Genomic DNA, 17206 nt, shown 5'->3' on the forward strand with positions numbered 1-17206 from the left:
TAAAATGAGAAAGGTGTTTCACATTTTCAGCTAGTATGCTAAAGATGCAAATAGATTTGGGAAAAAAATGTCAAATTCACAAAATAAAAATCCACCATCTGCAGACAAGAGTTTACGTTTTTTTCTTGTTTCATTTTATTTTCTTCAAGTAGTCATTTAGAAAGGGAAGTGAAAGCAAAAGACGAATGTAGTATAAATATATGACTGGCAATAGAGTGGTGAGGTAGTGGAATAAAACAGTGCAGGGCAGGAAGAGATGGTCCTGACAATATGTGGAGGTAAAAATGTGTCAGGACAAGATACTAGGAACTGCTACAGTTAACTTTCAGTCATTAAGATCATCTGAGGACAGAGAGACGCCAGCAAAACAGATAAATTTTCAGAACTACAACTTTGGCTACATAGAGTTCCAGACTTAATGGTCTCTGGAGTCACCTCACCTGTGGATTTACTGCTATATAAGATAATAGACATCCTTATGGTTTTACCCAGTGCTTCTCAAATCTTAATGTGCATACAAATCGCCTGGAGAGTGTGTCAAACTACAGATTCTAAGACAGTAGGTCTTGAGTGAGGCCCGAGATTCTGCATTTCTAACAAGTGCCAAAGGGATCCTGGTGCTGCTGGTCCATAGATCACACTTTAAGGAGCAATGGTATAAGCCACTTTGAGTTGGGTTATTTGTTAATTGTGGTAAAAGGCATTGCAACGAATACTATTTTTTAAATAACTTTACTAGAGATCTCACCCCACACCCCACTATGAAAATATATCTGTATGTACATGAAATAATTCAACAGGAATGTTGGGTTTGCTTTAAAGAAATTCTGTTAGAAGGTGAGAAGGTAATTATTCCCTAACCAAGTGCTGTCCAACAGAACTTACTTCAATGATGTAAATATTCTATGTCTGCAATATCCAATATGATAGCAACTAGATATACGGGGCTATTGAGCCCTTGAAATATGGCTAGTGTGGCTGAGAAGCTGAATTTTTAACTATATTTAATTATAATAATTTTAATTTGGCTAAATTTAGCTAGTGGCTGCAATATTGGACAGCACAGTCCTAAACCGACAGATTGGTAATATCCATGAATCCATATTTGAAAGTCCTTATCTATAACAATTCATTATGTCCTGCAATGTCTATAAAGAATAATGTCCTGAGTTCAAGAATCTAGCAATAAACATAAGTAGTGTTTTTGGAAATTTCAATTTTCTAGACACGAATTTATAAATGCATAATGGTACATGTTTTCCTTAATTTCAGCCTATATTTGATAGTCTTAATACCATTTTTTGGCTTCATGGAAATACATTATAAAATATATTAAAATATAACCATATGCTATGCACTACACTAATAAATGTATAAATGTATAGAATTTATAAAACCTAGAGGATTACAATGAAAACTTAAAAACTACTAGGAGGTGAGAGCTCTTTAGGAAAACAAGCTTTCTAGCCCAATTTCCTAGAATTAACAATTATCTGCTTATATGTAATTCTCAATAAAAATACAATAAAAGGTGGTAAAATATTATTATGAATGGGTCTAGATTAGAAAATAACCACCAGTGATGTTCAATTAACATGTGTTACATGCAAAATGCAATGATATGATTTAAGTTGGCAATAAAACCTATATAATTTAAGGGAGGGCAACTGGTATGAATTAGAGAAAGTGAATTTTTAATGTAATTTTGACTTTAAAATACATGCTATTGGTAACTAAAATCACAGTTATTAAAATTAGAATTAATTTATTAACTTATTCAAAATGATGACTTGAAAAGTTTATCAAATTGGTTGTAATAGATTATATATTAATAATTTTAGCTCAGCAATTGTTTATATGCAGGTAGATGTTTCCAGAGTGCTGACATATGATTAAATATGTAGTTGTTTTTTTTTTTTTTTTTTTTTTTTGAGACAGAGTCTCACTTTGTTGTCCAGGCTAGAGTGAGTGCCGTGGCGTCAGCCTAGCTCACAGCAACCTCAAACTCCTGGGCTTGAGTGATCCTTCTGCCTCAGCCTCCCGAGTAGCTGGGACTACAGGCATGCGCCACCATGCCCGGCTAACTTTTTAAATATATATCAGTTGGCCAATTAATTTCTTTCTATTTATAGTAGAGACGGGGTCTCGCTCTTGCTCAGGCTGGTTTTGAACTCCTGACCTTGAGCAATCCGCCCGCCTCGGCCTCCCAAGAGCTAGGATTACAGGCGTGAGCCACAGTGCCCGGCCTAAATATGTAGTTTTTAAAACCGTTTGTTGGGTTTTTATTTCCTTCTCTATTAAGAAAGTTATTAATTGAGGTGATGTATAAGTCTGTTTTTTATTCAAACTATCACAGAAAGGTGAACGAGTGGAATTTATGTCAATAATGCCTTAATATAAAAGGTACCGATTAGAATCACTGAGAGAACTTTTCTAACTGAAGTCCCAGCTCCACACCTGAACAACTCAATCATCTTTTTCTGGGGCTGGTGCCCAGACATTGGTACTTTTTAAAACTCTGCAGCCAGGTGATGCTAATGAACATCAGGGTTGAGAATGATTGTGCTGGTTTTTCAGGACTCAGCCATGAATTTTACTCCAACCCTTGAGTGCTCACAAGTAGCGAATGTTTGAAAAGGTGGATCCAGACATCATGACATATCAGGGTTAACATGAATCAGATGCACAGAGATAATATGGTGGTGAAAGTTCATGATGCATGAAAATGTCTTTGCTTATTTATTTATAAGCTAATTATATTGTTTAATTCATAAATAATCTCAACAGAAATTTTGACCTTTTACAATTGGGGACTTTTAAATATAATTTTACTTTTGAATAATATATTTATCAATTGTCAGACAATAGGGGTATTACTATAATTAATCCTATTGATGTAAGAACTAATATTAGCCCAATTGACAAATGGAGAAGCAAAGATTTACCTGGGTCAAAAGGTGAGCAAAGGAAGTTGGAAAAGGGGGAACTAAGGTGATTTGGGCCTGGGGTCTGCTTTGCCATCATGCTACACTGCCCATACTAAGATTTATTTTTTTAGAGATAAATTTTGTATCTGTTACTCATTTCATTTATGGCACTAATTATAAGTATGGGAAAATAGAAGAAAGAGGAAGGTCATTTGGTGGGATATAATAAAGAGATTTTCATTAATAGATAATTTTACTTTTTCTTCTCACTGAAATGAAAATTACAGATGTTACTTTTGAGACAACTATTCTTAGCATAAGGTTTACTTTAGGATAGAATTCATGATACCTTTGAGACTCATTTCCCTCAAACATATGGAAACAATGTAAAATGAATGATCAGATATTTTAAAAATATATGGTATATCATTAAATGCAGGAATCAGAAAACATGATATATTCTAAGTCAAATAAAAAGACAGACATGCTTTAAAATAGAAAAGCAATATTCATTTTTTAAAAGAAAAGTTTCAATAGTACATGTACAAACATTTTTGTTGCATGGAACTAATGAATAGGCCATAAGAAACACATTAGTATTTTCCAAACCCTATAACATGTTTCAAAGCTCAATGAATGCCCTGTGAAATACAAGTTTTTAAAATAGAATCCCAATAGAAACAATGTCCCCATATGTGTAAGATTTTCCCATCACTGTTTTCTCTGTCTCATCATCTTTACCACCACTACATCTACTAGTATTATCCTTCAGTTCCCATACTAAATTTCTGAATGTGTACTTCAGCATCCATGAAGTTGGTTAATCCCTACTGCCCTCTTGCACTTCACTGCCTCAATAAGTAGATCCTCTTTCCTCCAAGTCCTGGTCATCCCTTACTGGACTCATCTGAAAAGCCTGACACTAGATAGTGGTCTTGTGTCCGTAAATCTTAGGCACTAATAGGGTAGGTTTAGGCACAATAGATTTCCATTGGAGAATGATATGAGGCAAGAGTATAGTAGAAACATATAAAGAGTTTATTTTTTTCCCTAAAACTAATATATCCATGCTCCTTTCTATAGCACCATCTCTCCCACTAATGAGTATGTGACATCTTGGGTCAGGTGAAAAGCCAAGGGGAAGAGGCCATGCATATTTTTTCAAAAATTGTGATAGTTACTATTATCTCTGAAACCTGGTCTTAGAGGCCAAAGTTTTTAAACTACAACCTCACAACAAATATCTTGGAAAGAACCTACCTACAAAATTTCCCTTTCAACAACTAGAAATAAAAGTAAATTTTCTACTCTCCCACAAAATTAAATATTTATTAACATTTATTTTCCTACATTCCTGTGGAATGTGAGAAACAATATTGTTTTTATAAATAATTATGTGAGAGAAAAAAATGTCATTGTTTTCAAAGTCTTGATATATTTTATTCCCTCATTCATATAGCTCACTAACAGTTTAATTATTAGTAGTCTTCAACTATCAAGAGTAAGATTAAAGTTCAAAAATGCAGAAGAAATTAATTTGCACTTTGACAACAAAATTCAAAATCGTAACAGAAACATAATAAACATAATAAAGAAGTTGCACTGCTGGATAAAAAAGATTCTTGTGACAAATACATTGTGGCAACCCTCAAATAAATCTTCCTGATTAAATGCTTCCAAAGTGGATGAAGAAACTCGCATATGTCATCACAAACTAAGGACAACTATTAAGTTACAATGATTGGAAGACTGTTTAAATTATCTTAAGTAAGAATGGGTAATGTTGACACTCCGAGATCATATTCATTCATTGGCAATAGAAACTCTCTCAACTTCAATAATTTTGTCACTACATAGTGTCTGGCACAGTGCCTGACACATGCTAGACACCCAATAAATATTTCATGAATGTATAAGTTATATAACTTAATTATCAATCAAACATAAGAAGATGGTACAAAAATGCAAATACTTTCTCAATCAGCAATATCAGAATTAAAATTATAAAAATGTCATCTTCTATTAAATCTCTCTTGTTGAGACAGTCTATTAATTTAATTTGAATCATTTTTCTTTAGTCGTAAATCAGAATGCAATTTTACGTTTCGTCAGCTTGGGCACACCTTTTCTCCAACATGCCTGGCTCACTCCTGACTTTTCCACTTGCTTATTCCCTTTGCCTCAGCTATCTCCAAGGCTTATTTCTGCTGTCATTTAGGGCTCTTCTTAAGTATCGCTTCATGAAAAGGGCCTTCCCTGACATAGTATAGCACACATGTTTCACTTTCTAAATCTACCCCATTCTTTCTTTTCGTCTTTATCATTTCACACCATCTGACAAGACATACATATTTTATTTATTATTTTATTTTTATTTCAAGAAAATAGGAGAGTACAAACATTTTGGTTGCATTTTATATCTTTGTCTCTCCCTAGCCAGGGTTAGAGGTATGCCCCTCCCCTCCACAATGCTCATATTTTTAAATTGCCTGTTCCCTCCCACTAGGAACATAAGCTCAGTAAGAGAGGGAGTTAGTTCACTGACATATACTCAGTATCTAAAAACAGTGCTGAGATCATAGTAGACAACAGTTGTTAGTTGGATGGATGAATGAAGGAATAAACTTAATTTTTCTAATTATCATCATTTGTCATTGTGAGAAAGCATTGTTCTAAAAATGCTACTGTCACGTTTCTATGAATTCCAGAGATTTGGCTTTCCTGTTTATAATTCAGACTATAAGAATCACATACCTTATATTATTAGAATAAGGGGTGCCCACATTTAGCTGCAGTAGTCCACAGTATTTTTATTATTTACAGAAAAAATGTCATGGCCATACCCACTTGCAACCAAATGTAAGGTTATCATATGTTATTAATTAAAACTTCTCATTAGGTCCAATACTCATGTATTATCTCTATTATATATTCTTGCACCAGAATCTTGTTATTTTATTCATCACACTTGGGGTGATGCCAATATATGTGGACTGAATAAAACATCGCCAGCATCATTTTTGGAATATCTAAGAAAGTAATTAAGATGTTTGACCCATTTTAATTGACAGAAAAATAGGAACACAAGATTACTCAAGGAGAGGTCTACAAAGGAGTATAGATTTATAATATTTTATAATTGTTACAGTTAGATGAATGCTTCTCAAACTTAAATGTGCTTAGAATCACCTGGGATATTGTAAAATTGCAAATTCTCATTCTGTAGATCAGAGTGAGGACTGAAATTCAGCATTTTTAACAAGATCTCAGATGATGCTGATGCTGCTGTTGCTTGGACCACCTTGATCCGCAAGGAATTATTACTTTAAAATTATTGTAAGAAGTAAAAAAAAAATCAACAGGTTTATCATACTGTGAGATAAAAATCACAAGTAGGAGTTTGAGATTGTGCATCTTCAAAATGTTCACTGCAACAGGTTCGATTCAAAGACTAGAACTACCTGAAGAGTTTAATTCCATTGTTCATCCATTCATTCATATATTCACATATGTGATACGTTAGTAACTTCATTTGGTAGAAAACAACACACCCATTTGTTCAGCACCTCCTTTGCTCTATCCACTGGCACATATGCTATCTCATTTCAAGATTGGAACAGACATTTGGAAAAAAAAATAAGATGAGCCAGATTTGTTAGACATATTTTTCTCTCCAGTCAAAGTGTTGATGGTGATTCACAATTATTTCCCCCTGTTATGGCTTGTGTTTCTACCCAGATACTATTCATATCTCTTCCTGCTGATATAAACCAGAACACAACTTCACTTGGCCTTCTTACTGACTTGCTTTCATTTTTCGCCCTTATCATCACAAGGGTTTTAGTTTCTGTCTGCATGTCCTAACCACAATTATCAGAGAAGTTGATGGAACTTGCTGTGCTTATCTTTATGAGTCCTTGTAGAAATGTCAGTAAATCTCTTTTGCTCTCTGTAGGTTGCATTTTTCAATCAAATTAATTAGTTTATTCATAGAGAAGGAAATCTTGTGTTATCCCTATGCCAGTTGTCTTCTTGTACTTCCACAGTTGGAAGTTTTGTCTTTTTATCTCCCTCACCTCCTACCACCCCAAGGGTATTCCAAAGCATAAAACAAAATAAAACAAAACAAAATAAAAATCTTTTAGCTTAATCTTCTTAAGCGTTTCTAACTTGGGCATATCAACAGACATTGTCTTGTTTTAATTATTTTATTTTAATTATGAAACCAGTGGCACTTAGTGCTCTCATTTCAATCTCATAAACATTGTTAAAGATTTGTAATTGACTGATATCAGCTCAGTGGTGCCAAACTAGTTCATGCCTGAAGATGTCCTAACAAATCTCTTTATTATATTAGCTTTCACTTTATAAAATTCATGTTCATGAAAATACCAGAATTAGAAAGGAAAGAAATTAGAAAGAAAATAATTATATGAGAACAGAATGAAAAGGGAGTTAGAAAGAAGGGAGATGAAACTGTATGCTTATCTTTTTTTTTACTGACATTTCTCTGTAAGCATGTTTTTAAATGTTTTAACTGTGAATAAGTAACTTCAGATGTAATTTTAATCACCCTGCTCATGCTCCCTTAGTGCATTGAAAAGACCCACAAACCTATCCTCTGAAAAAAAATAACTGAGACATTAGAAAAAGCTGGAGGAAAAAAAGGTAAAAATATATATATGAGGCAAAGCAATATGGTAAGGTTAAAATAACCCATGGCAAGTCATCATTATTTATAATGATGATTTTCTGTACATTTTGTAATAATTTTGCATTCACAAACTACTTCTTTTAATACACTACCTCAGTCAACATCTTTTAGAGGTGTACCAGACACATGGAATTGTTGCTGTTTTATGAAGCAGTAAAGTGAGGATCATAGTGGAAAAGTATATTACCCCGGCTCACATAAGTGTTTGAGAAAGTGAGACCTTATCCCTTAGGTAAATTGGAGTAGATTTTGTAAGGTGGAAATGAGGGTATGTTGTAACCTCTATATTTTTTAAATTTCTTGTTTTGTTTAATAGTTGTTAATGGGATAAATAGTATTTCCTGGAAGCAACTTGTATATAAAGGTAGTGTCTGTATGCACAAGGCGAGGATGTTTATTTCCAAAGTAAAAGGAATTTTGCCTATTAAAAAGGCAAAAAAGGAACTAAAATATAATAAAGACTAATTGGTTTTAAAATTGACTACTTGGCTAAGGTACTGGAGTACATTCTGATCACAACCACCAGCTGGTCTGAGACACTAGCATCTCTTACCTGGACAATTGTGCTGGCCAAATAGTTATATAGTCCTCTTTTCTTCCAGTGGTCTTATTGAAAGATGTTCTTACGTTGTCTATCCCCTACTCAAAATCTGATGGCTTTTTATTGCAGATGGTCTAAAACTAAAAGCCTTTACTTTTACCTCGACTGACACTGCCATATGTGATCAGACCTCTGCCTATATTTCAACCCCATTTCTTACTTCAGCCATCAAACTTTTCAATCTGTAACTCTCCAGTTCTGCTGGCCATTTAGTTCCTGCACCAAGCCAAACTGTCATTATTTTAGGGCCTTTGCATTAGCTGTTCCCACTGCCTGAAATACCCTTCATCCTGATCTGCAAATAGTGGTTCCTTCTTGTCATCCAAATCTCAAACTGAATGGGACCATCCTTGAACATCCTTCCTGGATCACAAAGTCTAAAATAGCCCCTCAAAAATTCTCTATCACATTACCTTTTAATCGTCAGAAAATATATTCCTATCTAATCTGATATTTTTCCTGTGTTCTTTTTTTATTAGCTGTCAGCATCCGTAGAATATAAGCTTCATGAGATCTGAGACCATATGTCTTTTGATCATTACTGTGTTCCTGGTGCTTTTAACTGTATCTGATAACTTGAGGCACTCCATTAATATTTGTTCATATTTGTAAATAAAGATATATACAATCTCAATCACAATAAATATATATCAAATATAGTTAGATGGTTTCTAGTAAATATAATGGTAGATGATACTTACAATTGCTAAGTGTAAGTATTCATAGATTTTAGTATAAGCTTATCTGTATGTACAATAAATTTTTTACTTTTTTTTTTTTTTTTTTTTTTTTTGAGACAGAGTCTCGCTTTGTTGCACAGGCTAGAGTGAGTGCCGTGGCGTCAGCCTAGCTCACAGCAACCTCAAACTCCTGGGCTCAAGCAATCCTGCTGCCTCAGCCTCCCGAGTAGCTGGGACTACAGGCATACGCCACCAAGCCCGGCTAATTTTTATATATATATATTAGTTGGCCAATTAATTTCTTTCTATTTATAGTAGAGACGGGGTCTTGCTCTTGCTCAGGCTGGTTTCGAACTCCTGACCTCGAGCAATCCGCCCGCCTCGGCCTCCCAGAGTGCTAGGATTACAGGCTTGAGCCACCGCGCCCGGCCAATTTTTTACTTTTGTTATAAGATATCAACTTAAGAATTCTGGCATGGCTTGGGGTATACATAATATGGCTACACAAATGTTAGTTATTATTTCTCATCACAAAACCTAGGCTTAGACAGAGATGATGGCTTCTGACTAGATGTATCCAAAGCCTGTCTTTGGGAAGAAGATGAAAAGCATGAACTAATCCATTTTTGTTTGCTAGCAATTTACTGCTCCAAAGTTATCATATGTTTGACAAAAATAACAAATGCTCCAAATTGAAGCCAATCATCAATATAATCATGAAAATGGAAACTGAACAGGTTGCAATTTATTTAGAACATTAAATAAAACCTAGAATTATTATTTTTTAAGTACTGACAACATCCTTTTGTCATAATCAGCTTTTGGTTTCCTCCCATAAAATCTGTCAAAAATCAGGTCCAGCAAAGTTTGCATAACAGCTTATCTCATTTAGAATTTAATAGGTTTTATGCATGAACACACACAAAGTTAGTGAAAGTGGTGTGGAAGACTCACTGTTATTTATAAACTCTCAAAATATTTTTGTATTTACTTCGCTTAAATAATACTTTGTGTATTTGTTTTTCAAGAAATTATCCAGAAAAGACTATTGCTGTAAGTGGTTCCATATAATGTCTCATTTTAAAAACTCCGTAAGATGTTTTAGCAAAACACTATGACAGCTAAAAGGTTATCCTTTCCTTCTTGATAATAATTCAAAAAGCTTCAACACAAACCAAAGTCCCCAAATCTTCCGTAAGGACAAACTAATTTTTATGTCAATTTTAGCTAAGTAGTAATGTTGTCATTTTAGCATCCCCATCCTTCAGTGGGGATGAGGGTAAGAAAATCAAGCTTACACACACACAAGTATGTGTATGCATGCGTGTGTATACATTGTTTGCCATCTGTCATTTAATTGTAGATATCCCTTTAATAAGAAGATTTTTTGAATGAACATTGAAATATTGTAATAATAGATAAAAGACTTGAACTTTCTTATGGTGCTTCAAGTGAGGCATGAAAGACTTGAATTTTAATTACAGATTGAATTCATACTTTCTTGCAATTCAATATCAAACTGCAATTAAGTAATTGATTAGTATAAATAGTTAATGCCATATTGTTAGTCCCATTGAAATAAGTGAATGCAGCAACAATAGGGGCATTTAGCTTCTAGAAGGGAATGGAAAATAGAGTGCACAAAGGAGAAGACAGTGGTGCTATTATGGAGAGGTCAGTAAAAGAGGAGGCTGGATTTTCAAAACTTTCCAATTTTGTTTGATGTTGCTTTAGTTAAGTTTCACAGATCACTGCAAATAGAAGTTGTAATCTGAAGAATATTGGCATATCGCCACAAGTAGGCAGCTTATATCTTATGATTTATGATGATAAATGGGTGGAGTAAATTAGTTGACCTGTAAGGACTGGTGGAGGCCAGACTCAGTAGTTATAGTTATTGTAACTCTCACCTCTAGGGTTACTCACAATCATCTCAATAATCATAGAAGGACAAAAATGTCAAAATGGACAGACTGGTATCTCCTGGCTTGGAATACACATATATCTTATATGTGCCTTATTTATTCTTTCAAAAGACATGAACTTAAAAATGTGTTTTTCCCCTCCCTATTGTCAAACTATAATTTAGTGCTGGAATAGCAATCCTCCTAGCATATCTAATGAGTTTTTTGGTACGATTTTAAAGCTTTTAATCTTCATAAATAATAACTAAGTAAACTTAAGGCACTTGGACAATTTCTTTAGCTTAATGTATTCAAATCCATAGTTGGCACTTCATTTCTTTTCATTTAAAAATAAATCTATCTTGTCTTGATAGTCTCTACATGAATACACACACCTAACAATATAAATCAAAGCAACACATCCAGAATATGAGATCTGCTTGTTACCCTTATAAACAATACACTATTTTCAGAAAGGTCTCAAAAACTCTTTTTTGATTGTCAATATATATATTCCTAAAATAACTCATAGCCATACTATATATTTAAATAAGGATTTCCAAAAACTGTTGGGTAATTTTTTTTTCCAAGAGGATTTCCATAAACAGATGAGTAACTCTTTAATATTTTTGAGGGCTTTTTGTTTAGAAGAGAAGTTTCCTATCCACTGTAGCTAATAGGTCATTTTATGTACATGGTTTCCTGTGTATGCTTCCATGCCTTCTATAGTCACATTGTAAATTTTGTAGAAAAACTGGAAAACATTAACTATAAAAAAATTTAGGCAACTCTGTATCTGTAGATAACAGTCTACCTATACAACATCTCTACTTCAGTTACAAAAGTGAAAACTAAAATGTTATTGACATGAAAACCCAACCATAGTGTCCCCTGAAGAAAAAGCTACATGCTTTAGTAACAAACTGAGAATCCTGCCTTAACCATTAATCTGCACCAAAATAATAGTACAATTCTAAAATTGGCTATTTTTCTTAATTACAAATAAATAGACTTACTTGCTTTGTTTTTCCATGCTAGCTACCCTGAGGCATTCCCATCTTGAATTCAGGAGATTCATTTGTTCTTGTACTTCAGCTTCTTCATCTTCTGATAATTTCCCTGTTCCAATCAGTTGACTTCCCAATTGTAGAATGTGGCCAACCCGTCCCTGGTGGGCTGTCAAATCCATCATGTATCCCTGACAGTGAAAAATTAACAACTGTAATTAGAACTTTAGGTAAATCATTTTGGTTTTGGATTCTATTCATTTATTTTTTTGCAATTTTAAACTTGTAACCTATTTAGATTTATATTCCCAGTAAAAGTATTTTCATTTTTTTAAAAGAAAACTCAATACCATTTTTAATATGAATTAAGGAAAATTATCTTAGGTCACCTTCTGCAGAAGCAGACCCTGAGATAAGGATTTCAGTATAATTAATTTATTAAGGAAGAGCTTCCAGGAGTATCTATAAGAAAGTTAAAATAATGGGAAAAAGAGAAAGGAGGGAAGCCAAACAAGTATGTTATCTCAGGAAAAGTCCTCCACTGAAGGTAGTTCAGCCCCATCCACAGAAGTACTCAGGAATGTAAGCTATTCCTCAGTATTACCTTGACACAAGAGAAGGAAGCTGGACTTTCATATTCCTGTATAGTCATTGGCAAACACTTTCTAGGGCTGTTCTCCAAAGGAGAACTTCAAAATCTGGCTTTTGAAATCCCAAGCACATGGACAATTGTTTCCATCTCAAAATAAAAAAATAAATTTCCAAAATACAAAGATCTAATAGAGAATTGAAAAAACAAAGACTTGCCCATTATGACAAGTCATGTGCTTAGTTTCATAAATCAATGTTTTGGTTTACCTCATGAGTATGAAATTGTTCTTTCACTTCTTCTACATCATTAGAAATCTCTCCCTGTGCTTGCAGTGTGTCCTCAGCAGAAAGAAGCCATGAGAGTACTTCTTCTAAAGCTGTTTGGTAACGGTCCAGGTTTACTTCAGTCTCCATCAATGAACTGCCAAATGACTTTTCTTCAGAAGCTTCCAAATGCTGAACAATAAAATAAATTGGGTATTTTACAATTAGTGTCTTTGCAGACTGTTCCAGTACATTAAATGATAAATCGAATCAAATATTTTAAATTCTAGAAACATCCACTTGCATTATTAGAGATGTGAACAGCAGACACATGTGATAGTGAAGCTGCATTTTAAAATCCCCACAAATACACACATAAATTCTCAAACAGCAGTCCAAATCCACACCAAATTAATATTTTATTAAAGCTCTTCTGGAATACTATAAAGAGTGAATTAATATGTCGTCTTTTCATGTTGCATTTTAAATGCTATGAAATTCATCCATAGGTTAACTTTTTTCAATTCATATTTATAATCCTTTACATATACATTATTGGAATCATATTTATATACTTTCACAATGGCATTAAAGAAAACATCTCTTCCTGAGAGATCCTAGATAATAAAATATTTCTGAAAGTTTACAGATAGACCAGTAAAGGTATCAGTAAGACAAAAATGGGAGGGGTGAAAGTAACATTTAAAATTCCTAACAGTATAAAGAAATATAAATATATAAATTAGTCTTTACTTACAGAAGGCCGTGGTTTAAACACCAAGACATTATCTTACGTGAAGTAAATTGTAAAGTATTTTCTACCCAATTTAATTAGTAGGATACTGAGATTCCAAATGGTTGTCTTGGAATTTCTACTATGATCCTAAAGCTAAGTGCCCATAACTTTAAAGAGAAGATCCCAGCCACCTATCAAGATATTGCTAAGAGGTCATCACAAAATTGGTCTCACCACTCTTAAATTATTATCTAGCTCAAAGGCATATAAGAGTAAACAAAGAGATTGACTGGAAAAATCTGATGAAAAAGAATTCCTCTGGAGCAGCTAGAGTGCTGTGCATGGCCACAACTTTTCACCACCTGAAGTCAAGTAACAGAGACAGGGTAATTTACATGGTGCAATATTGACCTCTGAACTTTGCTGTATGTTTGCAGAGATTCAGACACTATGGGATCCATACTATCAAGTGACAGGAGCGATGTCTTGGAATATCCTATGTGTCTACTGGTTTAACCTTAGAGCAATCATCGAGGGCAAAAATTTGAGTAAAAAAAAAACATCTGCATAAGTTTTTCTTTAGGTCCAGTACACTCATAGTAGGTTGCTGGGCTTCAAAAATCCTGAGAAGGACAATACTCAAGGGGGTTTGTACTGTGGTAAGAGACACAGGCTGTTTATAGACTTGAACAGAGCCCAAAATTATTGGAGAAATATTTGGAGAGGAATCTGGTGTGCATCCCAAATATTTCAAGCAAGCACTAGGCCATAACAAACAGAGTTTTGAAAATGAAACAAAAGACAGTGCAGAATAACCAGAAGCTACTTGAGGGATTTCACAATCTTGTCTAGAGAAACCCCAACCGTTGATGCTTCTCCCTTGATATGTCTGACTTGCATTCCCAGTCTTCCTCAATGCTTGGCTTTAACCCACTGAGCTGCAAGGACCAACTTGTTGGTGTTCTCCCGATAAATACTCCAATTTTGAAACATTAATATTGTGAATTTTCCCAACTGTTAAATCCTTTAAGATGATACAGCATAACGGTAGTTGTTGATGTGATCTTTTCATCAAACGATGCACTCTTTTCCAGTTTATAGAGAACTGGTGAAAAATGGCCATCCTGGTAAGTCAAAATTTCCCAACTCTAGTATTTCAAACTAAGCATAAGTGCCCTGAGAGGGCTATTCCCACAGGACCCTCTCCTGGCCCCCACCTCCAGGGCAAGGGAATTTCTGAAAGTCATAGGTGTTAGAACAATTTCCATGATACATCCCTTCTCTCTATCTCTAAATACTATTAATAATAAATAGCAAAGTTGGCATTAAGGAGAAAAGTAACAAAAAGGTCAGCTGAGGGATGTGTGTAGGTGGAGGGCCATGAGCTCAGAAGGAACCCCTGCTTCTTTTATCTGCTGCTGCCATCCTGAAATTCTTAATAATTTTATCTTTGAACTTGGGTTTTATAAATGAAATCCAGTGGGACACTGAAGTGTGCAAATGAGCAGAGGAGATAGGTGCAATATATACACCTGCCCCTTTTGCATATAGTGTTTTCAATGCCCTATGAGCACAGAATTCTAGTGGATTTACAATATTAGCAAGACTTTAGCAAGACTCAAAGAGGATGAGGTAACAGAGGTATGTCTATGACTGAGTAAATGAGGGCATTAACCCTTTGCACTCGCTTGCTTTTTTCTCGATTCCTTTATTCTACTCGGAGTTTAATTTTTTAAATAACCCAGATTTTACAAAGCACAGCAGTAGAATAAAAAACTGGAGGCCGGGCGCGGTGGCTCACGCCTGTAATCCTAGCACTCTGGGAGGCCGAGGCGGGCGGATTGCTCAAGGTCAGGAGTTCAAAACCAGCCTGAGCGAGACCCCGTCTCTACCATAAAAACAGAAAGAAATTAATTGGCCAACTAATATATATAATATAAAAAAATCAGCCGGGCATGGTGGCTCGTGCCTGTAGTCCCAGCTACTCGGGAGGCTGAGGCAGGAGGATCGCTTGAGCCCAGGAGTTTGAGGTTGCTGTGAGCTAGGCTGACGCCACGGCACTCACTCTAGCCTAGGCAAGAAAGCGAGACTCTGTCTCAAAAAAAAAAAAAAAAACAAAAAAAAAACTGGAGTTTCTTTTCATACAAACTTATTTATTTGGATTTTTTTTAATATTTCAAATTATTGATACATTCAAAGAGTAATTTTAATCTCTATAATTTTTCATGGTGTGATATTTTTTGAAACATTCACCCACATGAAGACCTGGTTTACATTCACATGATTCACAAATATAAATCGTCTCTCTTCTTCCTCTTTTGATTTTTCTGTTAGAACAAACAGCACAATCTTTGTGTTTTTTGTTAGAGTGAGGTGTGATTACATGGAGCTTCCCATCTAAATATTGCCCTAAGTTAGTGGATAGTAATCCACCCCTGGAAGTTAGTGTACCATCTCTGCATTTAAATTTTACTTGTCTTTTCATGCTAATGAAAACAAGAAAAGATACTGGAAAAATAGACAAAAATCCCCTTTTCCCCCATGGTGAAACTACGTGTCGAGTGTGGCTCCACATACGAGCTGCTACCAATGCTAACTGTGTCGAGTCACACTCGACATCTGAGTCCAAAGGGTTAATAGCCCCAGTAGGTCAAACTTTCTGTTTGAACCAGACCTTGCTTCAAATGCAGAAAGAAGGCAATTCTAAGAAAACACCTATGGCCAACAAACTCTACCATATTCTTTTTTTTTTTTTTTTTCGGCATATTATGGGGGTACAGATTTTAAGGTTTCAATAAATGCCCTTTCCCCCCTCCCCCCACAAGTCTGAGTTTCCAGCATGACCATCCCTCAGATGGTGGACATGTCACTCATTATGTATGTATATACCCGCCCCCCTCTCCCCTCCCCCCTCCCCAATACCCTATTACTGTAGAACCTATGTGTCCACTTAGGTGCTACTCAGTTAATACCAGTTTGCTGGTGAGTATATGTGGTGCTTGTTTTCCCATTCTTGGGATACTTCACTTAGTAGTATGGGTTCCAGCTCTAACCAGGAAAATATAAGATGTGCTATATCATCATTGTTTCTTAGAGCTGAATAGTACTCCATGGTATACATATACCACATTTTATTAATCCATTCTTGGATTGATGGGCACTTGGGCTGTTTCCACAGCCTTGCAATTATGAATTGTGCTGCTATAAACATTCGAGTGCAGGTGTCTTTTTTGTAGAGTGTCACTGGATCATTTGGGTAGATGCCCAGCAATGGGATTGCTGGATCAAATGGTATATTCACTTGTATCGCTTTAAGGTATCTCCATATTGTTTTCCACAGAGGTTGAACTAGTTTGCAGTCCCACCAGCAGTGTAGGAGTGTTCCTCTCTCTCCACATCCACGCCAGCATTTGTTATTTGGAGACTTTTTGATAAAGGCCATTCTCACTGGAGTTAAGTGATATCTCATTGTAGTTTTGATTTGCATTTCCCTGATGATTAGAGATGATGAGCATTTTTTCATGTTTGTTGGCCATTCTTCTGTCTTCTTTAGAAAAGTTTCTGTCACACCTTTCACCTCTCACAAAAATCAACTCACGCTGGATAACAGACTTAAACCTAAGGTATGAAACTATTAGAATTCTAGAGGAAAATGTTGGAAACACTCTCCTAGACATCGGCCTAGGCAAAGAGTTTATGAAGAAGTCCCCAAAGGCAATCAAAGCAGCAACAAAAATAAATAAATGGGACATGATGAAACTACAAAGCTTCTGCACAGCCAA

General features: G+C 35.0%; 1 protein-coding gene across 9 annotated transcripts in view; it reads right to left on the minus strand.

Annotated features, from left to right (window-relative positions):
• The window catches only part of DMD (dystrophin), a 2109452-nt gene that overhangs the window by 1451175 nt on the left and 641071 nt on the right, over nt 1-17206 (minus strand). For all 9 annotated transcript variants that reach the window (XM_012756891.3, XM_012756894.3, XM_012756895.3 and 6 more), the window contains 2 exons: nt 12692-12880; nt 11843-12024 (listed from right to left, as the gene is read on the minus strand). In XM_012756891.3, the coding sequence (XP_012612345.1) occupies nt 11843-12024; nt 12692-12880 (371 nt within the window). The remainder of the gene's footprint in view (nt 1-11842; nt 12025-12691; nt 12881-17206) is intronic.

The sequence above is a fragment of the Microcebus murinus genome, chromosome X (genome assembly GCF_040939455.1).
Source record: "Microcebus murinus isolate Inina chromosome X, M.murinus_Inina_mat1.0, whole genome shotgun sequence".
NCBI classification, from domain to species: Eukaryota; Metazoa; Chordata; class Mammalia; order Primates; family Cheirogaleidae; genus Microcebus; species Microcebus murinus.